The following is a 15,397-nucleotide window of genomic DNA, read 5'->3' as shown; positions in this document are numbered from 1 at the left end:
ATAGAACCAAAAATCAGGGAAATCCTTTTTGACTCCAAAAGTCGCGCGAGCTTTCTATATCTTTTAAATACTGCCGAGATAGAGATGGATGTTAAACACTCCGACCAGTGTAACCACTCTCCATATTTCTACTCGCCACTTGAGAGACACTATTTATTAGTATCATAGTGGTTCTGTTTGGGATCCTGCACTACTGGGTTATAATTATAACAGCTATAATAATTTTGTGCATGTTTTTACGGAGAATTTATTACATTGACACTCAGACAACAACCACTTGCTTCTTGTGTCTTGATGGGTCACTGGTACTTAACGTTTGAATAATCTAATTACTTATTTTCTCTTAATTCTTCTTTTAAAAAGAATGACATTGTAATTTAGAACTGACCGTCTGGTGTTCAATGTAATTAAAAAAAAAAAAATAAATATATTTTTATTTTTTTTTTAGCAAAGTATCGTTTTGATTTTGAGAATCGCGATGTTACTCCTGTTAATGCTTTCGAAGTTAAAAACTTTTGTTATCGTAATAACCCTACTGCTATCCAAATCGAATGCCGCTGTTTGATCATCACTCGGCTTAACAGTAATAGCTGAACTGGTTTTAGCATTTATGTCTATTCGTGTTTCTAATTCAAATGTTGATAGAATAGTTTCTGGTTTAGGACCAGACAAGCTAACATTAATTTAACATTCTTGCTAAATTAAATAAGCTAATTATAATGGGTAATTGGTTAGCTTAATATTTCAAAACTGTCCAGAATAATATGCAAGTATGTCATTTGAGATTGCATTATATGGCATTATACTGCCCCCGCTATTTATATTAGTATAACACCACAGACACGTGTCACACAATTTTATTTTATTTATTTCCACCCAGACGTGCTGAATTAACGCACGATCCGTGCAGCGGCCATCTTGCGTGCGCGTAGTTAAAAGCAAGTACAAACCCAGCCTAAGGGTTCACCACTGATCTAGTTCAGAGAATGAGGAACGAAAGCTGGGCTACTGTGTATGTCATTCATTTTGCTTTGTTTTAAATCACTTCTCCGCTCTTCATCTCTGTCCATCTATTCCATCCCTTTGGCAGAGAACTGCCAGGCTGTTGTGAATTAAAGCTTGTTGGGTCATGTTAACTCTCGCCAGAAGACACTTGAATTGAACTCTGTGTGTGCGTGTGCACACCAGTGTAAAGTGTGATTGTCAACCCTTCTTCAAGGACAAGCTGGTAAGTTAAGAAGACGAAGGGAACACATATGAGAGAAATTGAATGGACTTTTCAGAGGAATGCAGAAAAGGTCCTGTTTGTTTTACTGATTATTAGTCCAAGATGAGGAGCATGAGTTTCAAATGCCGAGTAGGCACCAAGAGTCATCCCCAGGCCTAGTTGAAATGGATTTTTTTTTTCTCTTACTCTTTTATTCTGTCTTTTTCTCCCCTCTGTTTCTCATTCGTTCTCTCTTCCTTTTCCACCATTGTCTCTGTGTTGTTGTCCTCTTTCCACTCCTGTTTCTTTTTTCCCCTCTCTTCCTTCTGTCCTAATCACTACCAGTTCCCCTCATTATGGATTTGTTACCGCTCCCAATAAACAAACAATACAGCGCGGCAGGCGCCAAGAAGATATCACTGGAAGGCACACGTACACACTCGCGCTTTTGTTGGTTGTAATCGGTACTGGTGTTGTATTCATGGGTCGTCGAGTCATATATGCAGCATTTTCAGTGTCGGCTCTCTCCTAGCGCAGCATGTTCAATACACTTTTAGTTCCCGTGACTCCACTGTCACCTCCACTCCTCATCTTTACCGTCTCAGTTGAACTCCTGGTGACCTGCAGGCTCCAGAGATGTTCCTGAAGGGCATAGATCCACATCAGCTGTCTCACAGTTCTGCTTGAGGTCTCGGTTGCTTCCATTAGGAAGACTCCTGTATCTTATTATGAGTGCATGTGCACAGACACGTGCCTTTATATACTCCGTCTGTGTCAGGCAAGCTGCGATGGAAGCTGCGTCACTGTAGCCTCAGATTCATGCCCGCAAAGCACTGTAGGATCATCCGCATGGAAAGGGGATGAAGGAGATTACGAAGGATGGGAATCAGATTTATTTATTTTTGCTGCAAGCTGCATCTCATTGAGCTTTATAGGCTGTAAGCCAGTGAAATAATGAAACACTTTTTTTAATTAATGATGCATTTTTTTTTTTCTTTGCCCAAATCTTTTACTAACAAAGACTTAGCTTCCACAGTGCCAGGATTTGTAACTTCAGCTCACTTTCTCACACATGTATACACACTGAGACATTAATATGAGAAGGAATTATAATTTGATCAAACGGAACCGTTCTCTCATCTTCCATCTGCCATGATTGCCTCTTTAATCTGCATGGCTTTAGCTACTTCTCCACTTTCAGAGATGAAGACCGGATCAAGGTCAAGACTTGAGACTGGAGTAACTCTGAAGTCAGAGAGTTATTTGGGGTAGACGCATCTTTCTGGACTGCACTACTGCATGCATAAGTGGAGCATTGGAGCCTGACTTCACAGACTATCCATTAACAGTAAAATGTAAATGAAGGAGTTCTGAGCCTGTGTATGCATACAAACTCCATTATGATGGTTCCTGCATATTTTTGTTTTTAATTGGATTTCTTCTGAGCTATTTCATAGCCTTTACACGTAGAGGATTTTTGTGCTTCCATCTTCCACTATCTGGGTTTAATAATTCTCTACCCAGTGTAGCCTCAGATTCCTGTTCTTAGCTGACAGACGTGGAACTCGACGTGATCTGCTCACAATACATTGTGAGTTATGAGATGCTTTTCTCTGCTCAGCATGGTTGTAAAGACTGTTGGTTTTTTTTTTTTTTTTTTTTTTTTTTAATGAAGTTACTGTAGCCTTTCCGTCCATTCAAACCAGCCCGGTCTTCTCCTCTGACTCCTCTCATCAACAAATGTTTCTGCCCACAGAACTGCCACTCACTGTTTTGTTTTTCTTTCTTTTTTTTTTTTGGGCACCATTCTGTGTAAACACTGTAGTGTAGTGTTTCAGCTGTGGTGCAGGACTCCAAGGAAATCCCAGGAAATCAGCAGTTTCTGAAATACTCACACCACCCTGTCTGGCACTAACAACCATGAAATGGTCACTGAGAGACCCCCCCCCCCCCCCCCCCCCCCCGAGGTTGTGAACATTAATTGAAATGCTTTATCTGCTGCTGCTGATAGTGTTTAGTGTTCCTTATAAAGTGGTCACTGAGTGTAAAATGACTGGACAGGGTGACCATGTGAAAACACACAAGCAATCTGTCAGGGACAACAGTTTTTCTCAACTACATAATATATAAAATGGGTTTTCTGAGCCACAAATGTGCAGAGACCATTAAACAGTTTACTTTTTTTATGTAACATTTATTGTTTTTATAATGTTCTAGATATTTTCTATTATTTGTACTAGTAAGAAATAAACAAAAGGTTGAGCTTTGAGAATTTTGGCTTGGGAGTTTCCATTCATGTCCTGTAGGGGGCAGCAGAGTGCAGTGGACAGTGTGTCCTTCGCTCCTGCAGCACGCATTGATGTCTCCTACAGAGGTGGAATGTTGGCAGTGGGTTTAACCACGGTTTGAACCCTGGTGATCTCGTAACAAAGTGGCTGTCCAACTCCGTCTTGCCAAGGGGCCACATTCCTCCAGCTGAAGTTTTTTTTTTTTTTTTTTTTTTTTTTGTGCATGTCTTTGAGTCTTGTATGATTTGTCAACTTGGTGTGTGCATGGTTTGGTTGTAATTTAAACCTTACTGATGACAAAGCAATATGGCATTGTTCTTTCTAAGCAAACTAAGGGCAAGGTAAATAGAGTTCAGATATTGCTTCTGCTTACATAAGTTTTTCAAATTCTCCATGAATTCTCCCAGAAATCACTCTGTAAATCTCTGCTCCAGACATTGGCCTGTTCATGCAATAGTCTTAATTTTTGGACTCCCTTAACCAGACATACTTTTTCAATGGTGCAACTAAATGTTGCTCCTTAGTATGTTGGATAGAGTGGGATCTTCCCTTCTTTTTTTTCTTTTTTTTTGCTTGCAGTTTTATTTTCTCTGGTCTTTTCTTTACGGTCATTCTTTTACAGTTAACTCTTTTCTGTGGTGAAGAGTCTCGTGCTCATGCTAGTCATCTCAGTCCAAGACCATGGGACAGATGCTGCTGCTACACTTTAACTGATTTTATATTGGTGTGTGGTAACGCAGCACCATTGTAGATGTTCAGCCAAGGAAGGTAGGCTCTCTGAAACCTCTCCCTTACTTTCCATCTTATATCCTCTTCTCCAGAGGGGTGAGCAGACCACTAATAACAGGAGGCTGTTTGTCTAGGGACTCTGTCATCCAGGATCATGGACTGGTTCCTATTGGAAATTAGGCTCAGTCCCTGCACCCATGATTGTTTTAATTATACTAACAAATGATCTGAGAAGAAATTGAAGGATTCAGTGCTTTAATAATGGCTCCATTGTATGCTGTTGGGCATAGTGTGTATGTGTGTGATGGAAGAGGTTCTAGTGTTCTGGAGAGTTTGGTTGACCTGGATGAAGTTGAAGTGTGTGACCTGGATGCATCTCTTTTTAGCTTTTCATTGCCAATACCCTCATCCTGTCTGTGTCAGAGGTGGGGAGTTTAAGTGATTTGGATCAGAAATACTCGTGACTTCACCTCAAATTGTTCATCGATGACTCGTTAGGACTTTGGTCAATTATCTTCAGCCACCACTTTGTCCTGGACAAAATCCCAGAACACCCCCCGAATGGGATAGCAGTCCATCTCAGGGCACCAAGCACATACTCCTTCACACCTCTAGTGGCAATTTGGAGGAGATAAGCCGCCTATCGTCATATTTCTGTGAGGATGGAGGAAATCCACATAGACCCAGGAAGCTCAGGATCAAACAAGAGACCTAGGAGCTGTGAGATGGCAACACTACCCTCTGCTCCACCATGCTGTTAAGACACTCAATACAAATTATTTTGTTTTACAATGGATTTTAATGAATTCATTACTTTTATTTCATTCGCTGTAGCTAATTCTAAGTAAGAAAAATGATTAGTCATGTGTTTATTAGGTTAACATGGATTATAATGGAAAGTGGAGTCACTGAGCAAATGGATCAAAATGAAAATATGACACAATGTAGACTTGCATTTACATTTATGGCAATAGAGGCCCAGCAGTGGCAGCTTGGCAGTGCTGGGATTTGATTTCCTGACCTTCTGACCAGACCTTTTTTATCATCTTAAGCACTGTGCTATCATTGCCTCTACCACTGCCATTGGCTTCTGTAATAACTAAAAACTTTGTCTGCAATCGACAAGCAGAAACGTTGCCAGCTAGCTGTGAAGTTAACATTAATCAACTGGAGTAAGTAAGTTGTAGCTAGCTAATAGTTTTATTCTTTCCTCTGCAGAGCAAGCATTTTGAACAGTTTGGACATCTGTAGTCTGTTACCCCAGCTACCTAGCTAGCGAACTTTATTCCTTCACTTTCCCTAGTCATTCTTTGTCATTAAGAGTATTTAAGGGGGACGAGAGCAGAAGTGCAGAGCCAAAGTGTTTCAGAAAAGGTCATTTTCTGTATTCTTTCATCTGTGGTGTATTTTACTTAGTACAACATTGCCAGATGAGAAATATCAATTATCCTATATTCTTTAATGTGGTGGAAAAGAATGCGAATTGAAGCCCAAATAATTGAGACCTGGGGCTTTGGGTTGTCACTGTTAGATTTTTCTAATTTAATTTAGTGTGCACATATCCACTTCAAAATGACACACACAATGTCTTTTGACTTTATACTTATAATTATGAGCAAAAAAAGTATGTATTCATAAGCCTAAAAAAGATACTTTTTTTTTTTTAGTTGTTTTTTTAAAAATTGAAACTGATAGTTAACAAAGTATTCAGACACTGCAAAATTAGTACTCGGTTTCAAAGCTGTTGTTGGCAATTACAACGTCGAGACATCTATGGTAACAATTAATTAGGCTTTTGCTGGATTGTGGTTCAATTTTGGCCCATTCGTCTCAGATTGTCTTCAGTTCCCTAAGGTTATGAGGGTCCCACTGATGGGCTTGCACTTTCAAAATCCGCCATAAATTTTCACTGGGGTTCAAGTCCGGAGATTGGCTAGACCATGCAAGGCCTTCTTGGGTTATTTTGGCTGTATGTTTGGGGTCGTTGTCTTGTTGAAACATCCATCTTCTCCCCAGATTTAGTTTCTTGGCCGATGTGATTTGAATTCTCCTCTAATTTGTCCCAGTACATTGCTCCATTCACGTTTCCTTCAATGATGTGTAATGCTCCAGTACTGTTTGCAGAGAAGCAGCCCTATATCATGATGCTTCCCCTCTGTACACTCTTGTTTATATGGAGTTCTTGGGATCGTATGCACCTCTGGTCGGACCAGAGTCTATTGTTCTAAAAAGAATTCTGATTTGTCCAAATGCTTTTAGGTGCATCTCTGTGCTTCTTTTTTCTGCTTATTGTTCTGTCTCACTGATTTTCCTGATGCTTTCCTGTTGTCTTGCAACTCTTTTCGAGTGAATGCTGACTTCTCTCTTACCTTTCTTATCATTAGTCTGAGAGTTGTGACCTTTTGCATGGTACACCCAGACAATTATTAGTGGTTCTGTTAAATTTTCACCTGCATAGTATTTGAAACCGTTGTACTGACATTGATGTTTATGGTCTTTGCTATCACTCTGTATCTTCAAGTTCAAGTGTTGGGTAATAATATTGTTCCTGAGAACTTGAGGAAGCTGCTTCACCTTCACCATGATTTCTACTCGTTTCGTGAAATTTTCCCCATCAGTCTTTTATAATGCAATTTGTATGCAAACATTTAATTTGTAGCATTTATATATACAATTGAGGCTGAAAATGTACACCTTGGCTAAAGCTCTTCAGTCTCATGTTTCACAACTCCACACATTTCAGCTTACTATATATATATATATTTTTTTTTGTCCAGTCAATTATGGCAACATCTTTTGTTCAAATCAGAGGTAATTTTTAAATGGTAGATTAGAGACCGATTTATTTCAGCTTTTATTCACTATATCAAAATTTTACATACACAGAGTTGACTGTCTTTTTAAACAGTCTGGAAGAATCTGGAAATTGAGATAATGACTTGTGATTGGCCACTTGTCAAAATTAGGAGTTAATGAAGGTTCATCTGTGGCTGTAAACGGTCCTCACTTTAGTCAGTGCCTTTTTGCCCTGGTTACTATGGGAAAATCCAAGCATCTCAGCCAAGACCTCAGAAAAACACTGTGAACCTCCAGAAGTCCAGTTCCTCCTTAAGAACATTTAGCAAATTTCCAAACAACTGAAGGTACCACAAGTATCTATACAACCAAATGTATGCAACTATAAAAACGGGACCACATGGACACAGCATCATTCAGGAAGGAGGCACAAACTAAGGAACTGGTAAAGGACTTTGAGGCATCAGCTACCTAAATGTGTATAACCACCCTATTTTAAATTTTAGAAGCCGCTAATTTAAGACTGGTTTTAAAAAAAATAAAACACAAGAGTGAGGTTTACAGGTGATCACGAGCCTTTTTGAGGAGTGTTCTCTAATCAGATGATGCAAAAGTTGAACTGTTTGGCCATAAAACTCTATGTATGGAGGAAAAAGAGCGAGGTTTTTAATCAACAGAACACCCTCTCAAATGTGAAGCTAAAACAAGCAAGTGAAAGAAGCTGTGGTACAAGCCTGGAAAAGCATCACAAAAGAAGAATGCAACAGTTTGGTGTTGTCAGTGGGTTAGTCTTCTTATGTGTCAATCTGCACACTCTAGGAGCAGGAGTAAATGTTTTTCCAAATTCACGAGGTTTTCAGGAATACCAAATTTCTTGTGTAAACACTCATACTAAAGATTTATGGATAAATCCATTCATCTTCAGCTTAAAAAATGAGGCCAGTTATGTGTGTAAATTTTATCCGAATACTTATTTCCCCCTCACTGTACTATACTTTGATTTACTGAATTTTGCTAGATTTCCTCTTAGTGTAGTTTACTCTTGCATTTTTTTTTAACCTGAAATCTTTTGCATTATAATGTAATTTCAATTCATTCTATCCTTCACAGTTTCTCTGTCTTTTTTAAAATAAATAAAATAATAATTCTGTCTGGGTTCATGCTGTTTGTATAGTTTTGGTGGTTGCGTTAGAGAGTATTCTCTGGCAGTGTTTGGGATCTCCTCAGTGCTCTTCGAGCTCTGCCTAGTACCCACAGAGTAATGAGAAGCACGCTGTGTTTTGTGCGACGCGCTGGTGAAGGAGATTGATTACCTTTCTCTAGTTACCAAACGCACATGCATGCAAGACCGCATATATAAGGACATTATGGTGATGTCATGCTCTCTCATCATAGTCATGGGTCTGCTGTAACAGTAGTACTGTTCCACTCAAACCACTGTATATATGAGGTAACTACAAGTCAGGGTTTCTATCCGAGTAGCGTATTTGACCCAGTCATGACCGTGCACTGAACGGAGTGCCGTTTAATCCTGACTGTAACTACAGTGACCTTTTCTTCTTTGTGCTTATCAAATTATAGCCATTTCAGTGTTGTACAAATTTCATTTTTTTTGGAATCGAGTCTTGTTTTTTTTCCCCCTTAAGTAAGACAGTTATCCAAAACTTTAGAACAGAAAACAAGAGAAGAGAATATTTAGAAATTAGGAGTATAAAATAAAACAGAAAATGAAAAGAAAAGAGGTTGGATGCCATTACTAAAGCAAAGGTTGTGACCATTTAATATCTTTTTATTATACATGTAATTCTTTTCATTTTATTTTAGAGGAATGCAAAATTTTGCATTTAAATGAACTCTGTGGCCAAAAATATGTGCATGTTGAACTCCAGAATATGCCATATTATGAAGTGACACTGGGAATTTACCAAACTATGCACAAAGAGCATTAGTGAAGTGATGCACTGATCTCGGGTACTGTTGGAGTTCCAGTTCATCCCAAAGGTGTTCAGGGAGGTTGAGTTCTTCCACTCCAAGTCATGCTTTCCACGCAAATCATGTCCTCATGGAGCTCACTTTGTGCACGGGGCATTGTTAAGCTGGAATAAGTTTGTGCCTCTTTGTTCCAGTGAAGTGAAATTGTAATGCCACAGCAAGAATTGTGTGCTTTTATGTTTGTGGTAACAGTTTATGGAAGAACTATATATGGGTGTGATGGTTACGTGTAAACATCCTTTTCAGTTGTTATTATATACTTATTATTATAGTTATACTTCAGTGATTGTAGTTTGCATTAAAGATAGATGATATAATATTGATGTTGTGATGCATTATGTCATGATGCACTTTTTTGATGGTATGAGATGATATGGGTATTATATATCCCTTTATGAATTTATAAATTGCAATCTCTGGATGCAGATTTGATTTGATACTACCCCCCCCCCCCCCCTTCTTTTCAGTATTTTATTTAATGTGTATTACAAAATGGATTTTTATTTGTATTTATTTTGGTTGGTATTTTGGACGTCGTTCCCACCCACAGTGTAGTTGGAATCTGGATTTATGAGCCTTTTTCTCTGACATCTCGCACACTTCCTGACCCCATTAACGACCTCTTTATTCTGCTGCAACATTTATTTCCTGCTGTCTTCTTTTCTTATTGTCACTTGTGTACAGAACTTTACACTCATGGAAATTAAATTGTATTGCTTCCAGAAACCCACATTGCTGGCTTGTTAATGAGCTTGTTAGCTTTGTGCAATAGACCCTCCAAACCCAACATTTTTAGTCATTGAGCCTGTGAATGGTTTGTCAAATTTAATTTAATCGAACCTGTTTACCCCTTGGATATGGGGGAGTGTTTGTTTGACTGCGGAGAAATGACTGGAGAGCCCCCCCATTCTCGAAACTCCTTCTCTATCCAGTCCATAATCAGTTAGTGTTATGCGTGTTTATAACCGGTGATGTCGGCATTGACATTGGTCATTGTTCCATTTGTGTTTGTACTTTGTCCTTTTGCGTGTTCTACACCTAGATGTATTTCTTTTAAATCTGATTAGACATTTTTGTTAAAAACACTTGAATGGTTTAAGCCCAATGTCTCTACTGGTTTGGAACCATCCTGGGAAAAGTTGACAATTAAAGAAACCTTGTGGCTGACTTTGTTTGTGTTCCTTTGAGTTCATTCAGAGCTCAGTAATTACTACTCTCCATAGAGTGGATTTTTCCCAAATAGCTGCCAATGAATGAACAAACAGTTTGAGGATTTGCATATTCTGACTATGATGGTAATGGAACTTTGGCTTCTTGTTGAAGGAATTTTATGTAATGTATCTATTCCAAAAAAATTAAGTTTGAAATAAATATTTACGGCTAGAAGTGCGTTTGTGTTTGTTTTCCAGGCACAGGTGAGAAGCTCTCTCGCGGTCACACGGCAGCAGCGGGCAGGCAGTGCGTGGAGATTGCGTAAGGAGGCGGGGTCAGGCACAGAAATGGACCGTTCAGGTGGCAGCCCTCTCTCAGAAGAGGATTCTGGGATACTTGATGTAGAGGATGAGGATGACGAAGAGGTGAGCGGACATAATTCGGATATTAGAGATATAAAAAAAAAATGTAACTGCTAATCCTTCTAAAGTTGCCATACGTACACCAGGGTTCGTGCGGGTGCTGGAAATCCTTAAAAATGCCTGAATTTTAACGTGTTTTCAAGGTTTGAAATCGTAATTGTGTTTGCATTCAACGAAAACAACACCGCTTGAGTCTGCGTGTGTGGCTATAGTGTGATCTGCCAGTCTTTTTTGATGTGTGCCCTCTGATGGAACAGAGTGGGAGATGGCAACATGACAGGAAGTTGCCGCGTTAATGATTGTTGGCTTGAGAAAGAAAAATTCAAATTATGGTTAAAATGAGGACCTAAAATACTAAAATAACCAATATGAAGAATGTCAAGAATACGACGTGCTGTCCCCCCCCCCCTGTTCTTTTATGTATTCTATTGAAGTTAATAATCATTATTACAATATCAAGAGCAATAATCAACAATAATGATTTTCTCATAATACTGCAGCCCTACCCTGTAATGAATTCTTTCAGTTTTATTTATTTATTTATTTATTTATTTTATAATTTATAAACATTTTAGGCTATACTATATTTACATATTACGTATATATTATGTAATGTTATATTCATGTTATAACTCATCCAGGTTATATAGGATGCCAAGTCTAGTTACAGACAGGTGATACATTTTGAACCACGAAACGTGTTTTCCATAAATTTGTCACCCTTCTGTAGAATGATGTAACAAATGATATGTTTTTATTTATTTATTTATTTTTTTAAATAGCACAACTGCTGAAAAACAGCTGATTTAATGTGATGATGAAGTATGTATATGTACAGTATGTATGCATGTAATTTACCAGTTGTAAGGTGCTGAAAAAGCTTCAAAATTTTTTAAATGTGCTTGAATTTGACTTTGGAAAAGGTGTAAAAACCCTGGTAAACCCTCTGCTGCTAACACAATACTACCGTACAGATTGAAAAACATTGCACAAAACAAAACATTTCTGACAAAATGTAATAACATATAGTGAGCTCATTAGCTAGTAAAGCACTTTAACTAAAGATTTAAACATGATTAGGTGTGATGTTCTAGGACAATAATCAATGACGGGGTGGTGTCCATTATATTCCAACAGCACATACTGAAGTCTATCATTCCTCTTATACAACACTGATTTGCCAATGATGAATTTTTTAACAGTTTGTTAATAAACAACACTTTGTGCATTGTAAATGTTTATAGGTACATTTAATGTTGTGGAACAGCCTTGAGACAAGTTAGTTCCTTTTATCACTTACATTATCGCAGCTATGAACAGTCATTTCCTCACCAGCCTCTCTATATTTTTGTTGTAACCCCCCCCCCCCCCCCCCCCCCGCCCTTTCTTGAATTTAATAAGACAAAAAGAGGGTGCTTGTTACAGAGAGAAAATGCTTCTGTCCTGAAGATTTGGCTGTGGTGGAAAACTAACTAACTTACGAGATTAAACCTTAAACAAACATCTCCTTAAAGGACGCTTCAATTTATCAGTGATTTTATACATTTTTCTTTGTTAGATAACATGTTTTCTTAATGTGTTTATCAGCCTTGGATTATAGCTGTGTCCCAAATCATGTAGAATACACTATGCACTTGCACTGTGCACTATATACTCTACCATCTAGTGTATGAATTTTTGAAGGGTAATATCATCTCAAATGGAACACTACAGGATTTTTACTAACCAGAAATATAAGCCGTTTCCTAATCAATGGCAAATGAAGTCAAACGCATTTAATGCCACGCTGTTAGCTTTAGCAGAATACCCAGTCTCAGAAAATAATTTTTTCCATTTTACTGTTTGTCAGTGTTACCTTTTATGGCCAACATGAACTTTTTTGATTCTGAGCAAATTGGAGCCATTGCCAGTGCCTGGTAGCCCTCCCCTCTTCTTCTACATAAGCAAAGCTGCGACCGTTGAGTGCATGAAGGGTCCAATATTCTGCACTTCCTTTCTTTCAGTTGAATAAGTGCATCATCCAGGCATTGAAGTGCACTTGTTGGAATTTTCAGTGTGAACACATTGCCCACACTATTTGTACTACAAAATGGCGTACAATAGTGCATAAGGATGTGATTTGGGACACACCTTATGTTAAGCGTCCGCAATACAAGTCACCGTGAACTAGGTGTTATTTGATGAAGCATATTAACGTAAACTTGTGGTTTGAATTAAAGCCTACACAATTGTCAGAGCCGCTGTTATGAATAATGTGTCAATACCATCTGACCAATCAGGTTTATGAATTCAACATAGTCGTTATCCTCCTGTAAAGAAGTTTCTGAAGATCCTGAATACCCAGTATTGGCATGATTTCCCAATTGTGTCCTCTGACTTAACCGGCCCACCCCATCTCTCCTCATCTGTTGTCATTCGGATACTGCGTCACTTTGTTGTGAGTGGTGTGTGGAGCATGCTTTTCAACTGCAGATGCTAACGAAAGCCAGGGTGAGCTTTAAGTTTCTGGAGTAGCAGACGGAGTAAGATGCTGACTCAAACACACGGGTGGAGAAGCGTTGTTGTTTATCAGATTGTCCACACACGCAGCCTGTCAGCACAACACTGAAATGATGTCTGTAAACATGTTGTTTGTGCCCAGTATACCACATGGGTTTTGCTGTGTTTTTATGTTTAGTCTTGCATGGTTTTGCAATACAGTGTAGAAACCTCAGTAAGCACGCTACCATGGAGTGTACCTCACTCATTCCATAAAGGCCCATGGGATGTCCAGAACTGTTGCTGACCTGCAACTGTGTGTGTGTGTGTGTGTGTGTGTGTGTGTGTGTTGACTTTAGTGCCCTGCTGTTGAACTTTTTAGCCCTTCCCTTCTTTCTCTGCTCCACTATGTGTGCACATCACTCTTTCCTGAAGCTGGACAAGGGGCAGTGTGTGTGCCAGGCTTTAATCTTGCCGCCTGTCATCTGTGGTGGGATTTTCCGACAGTCGTGCCCAAGGTTACCAACTGCATGTTACTTCCTCACCCCTGTTCTCGGCGAGCGGCCTGGGGAAAACCATTCGTACACACTGTCCGAACCCTCTCCTGCCACTGAGTTGGCACTGGTACCTGTGTTGAATTGTTTTCTTCTTGTTTGCCCAGGGTTATTGTTTAGTGTTGCTCTTCCTCTCTGGAGCTGTGACCCAGCTGACTCTGAGTTCCTGCTTGCCTTTCTGTGGGCACCAGATGAAAGCTAGCATTGTTTAGCTGTTTAGTAAACTTTGGAGCTGGAGGCATTTCTACATAGACTGGGTCAGAGAGGGTGGTATCGGAGTACGATTTTGCTTAATTCTGTTGTTGATCACAATGATAGGCTTATTATAAAACTCTTCAAATATGTACAGCAGGGTTTGCAATTAAGTCACTATCCTTACATTACAACTTGGGGAGTAGTTTAACTTGATGTGCAAGTTTGAAACACAATTTATACAATCATTGATCACTAGTATTCAACTAAAAAGTCCAGTTACTTAAAATTCCTTACAGATAAAATTGCAGATAAACAACTAACTTACTACTATGGTAACTTTTCAGTGCTTCACTATTAATCAGTAATCTGAACTGATAAGATGCATCCGTTTCAAATGCAAAATATATGGATAAATCTCAGTCCATTTGTTTTCTTCTATACATGCATACACACACACACACACACACACACACACACACACACACACAAATATATATATATATATATATATATATATATATATATATATATATATATATATATATATATATATATATATATATATAAAATAGTGTTTGTATGTATGTGTATGTTTTTATATGCATCATGTCATTTCATTAGTCAGATAAAAATAGGAAATTTAAATAATCTATGAAAATAGCCTTTTTGATAACTTCAATTTCGGACTTAATGTCTCTTGACTTAATGTCTCTAGTCTCTGGTTTGATGAGCTGCTTTTGGCTAAATTATTCACATAAATGCATATGGTTGGATCAGCAGCAACAAGTGGTCCACTACAGAAGCCGTTCGTGTCAAGAAAACTAGAGTCACTGACCAGTTTTTTTCATCAGCTCTGCTTGGTCCACTGAAATACTTTGCTGGCTCTGCATTCAGTCTGTGGTTCAAGAGTGTTTCACATATCATATTGAAAATCAGTAAACCCCAACTATAGGACATAGACATGTGAGTTTTGGCAGCAGTCTTGGTTTGTAATTGTAAACAGTTTGTAGGATTGTCTTTTAGCCAGTCAGAGAAGGGAATACAGTGATACAAGTGTATCACTTTGCTTTACATATTTATCATTTAAAGAATAGTACATCACCACTAACTAACATGATCTCTATATCTGTAGGTTCCTGGTGCTCAGGACTTGGTAGACTTCTCACCTGTCTATCGCTGCTTACACATCTACACAGTTCTGGTGAGTACTTTTGAGATTTGATAAGCCTTAGTTGTTTTATTTGTTGAATGAGGACTCATTTTACAGCACTAATCAAGGCCTCCCATGTCTATTGCATAATTTTCACTCTCCACCTACCACTGATTATTTGGGTTTCTCAGAAAAACAGTTCAGATGTGTTTGTGTTTGTCTGATTATCCATAATGAATATACAGTCATGCGAAAAAGTAAGTACACCCCAATGGAAATTGTTGGCTTATTTGCTATATTTTTTCACATGACACTCTTATCTGCAGTGCAGACTATATTATCTCCAGGAGAACCTTGCTTTCAAAGGAAATGCGCTCTTGCTTCATGGTGTTGGGAAATCTGTGTTGTTATGCTATTTAAACAGCAACAGCCCG

At 38.6% G+C, this 15,397-nt stretch overlaps 1 protein-coding gene across 3 annotated transcripts in view; it reads left to right on the top strand.

Moving 5' to 3' along the window:
- exoc6b (exocyst complex component 6B) overlaps positions 1-15,397 on the top strand; it is a 106,859-nt gene that overhangs the window by 36,886 nt on the left and 54,576 nt on the right. For all 3 annotated transcript variants that reach the window (XM_017471673.3, XM_017471671.3, XM_053681360.1), the window contains exons 7-8: positions 10,422-10,589; positions 14,946-15,014. In XM_017471673.3, the coding sequence (XP_017327162.1) occupies positions 10,422-10,589; positions 14,946-15,014 (237 nt within the window). The remainder of the gene's footprint in view (positions 1-10,421; positions 10,590-14,945; positions 15,015-15,397) is intronic.

This window comes from Ictalurus punctatus, chromosome 7 (genome assembly GCF_001660625.3).
Source record: "Ictalurus punctatus breed USDA103 chromosome 7, Coco_2.0, whole genome shotgun sequence".
Classification (NCBI taxonomy): Eukaryota; Metazoa; Chordata; class Actinopteri; order Siluriformes; family Ictaluridae; genus Ictalurus; species Ictalurus punctatus.
This window is presented reverse-complemented; position numbering and strand designations above follow the sequence as displayed.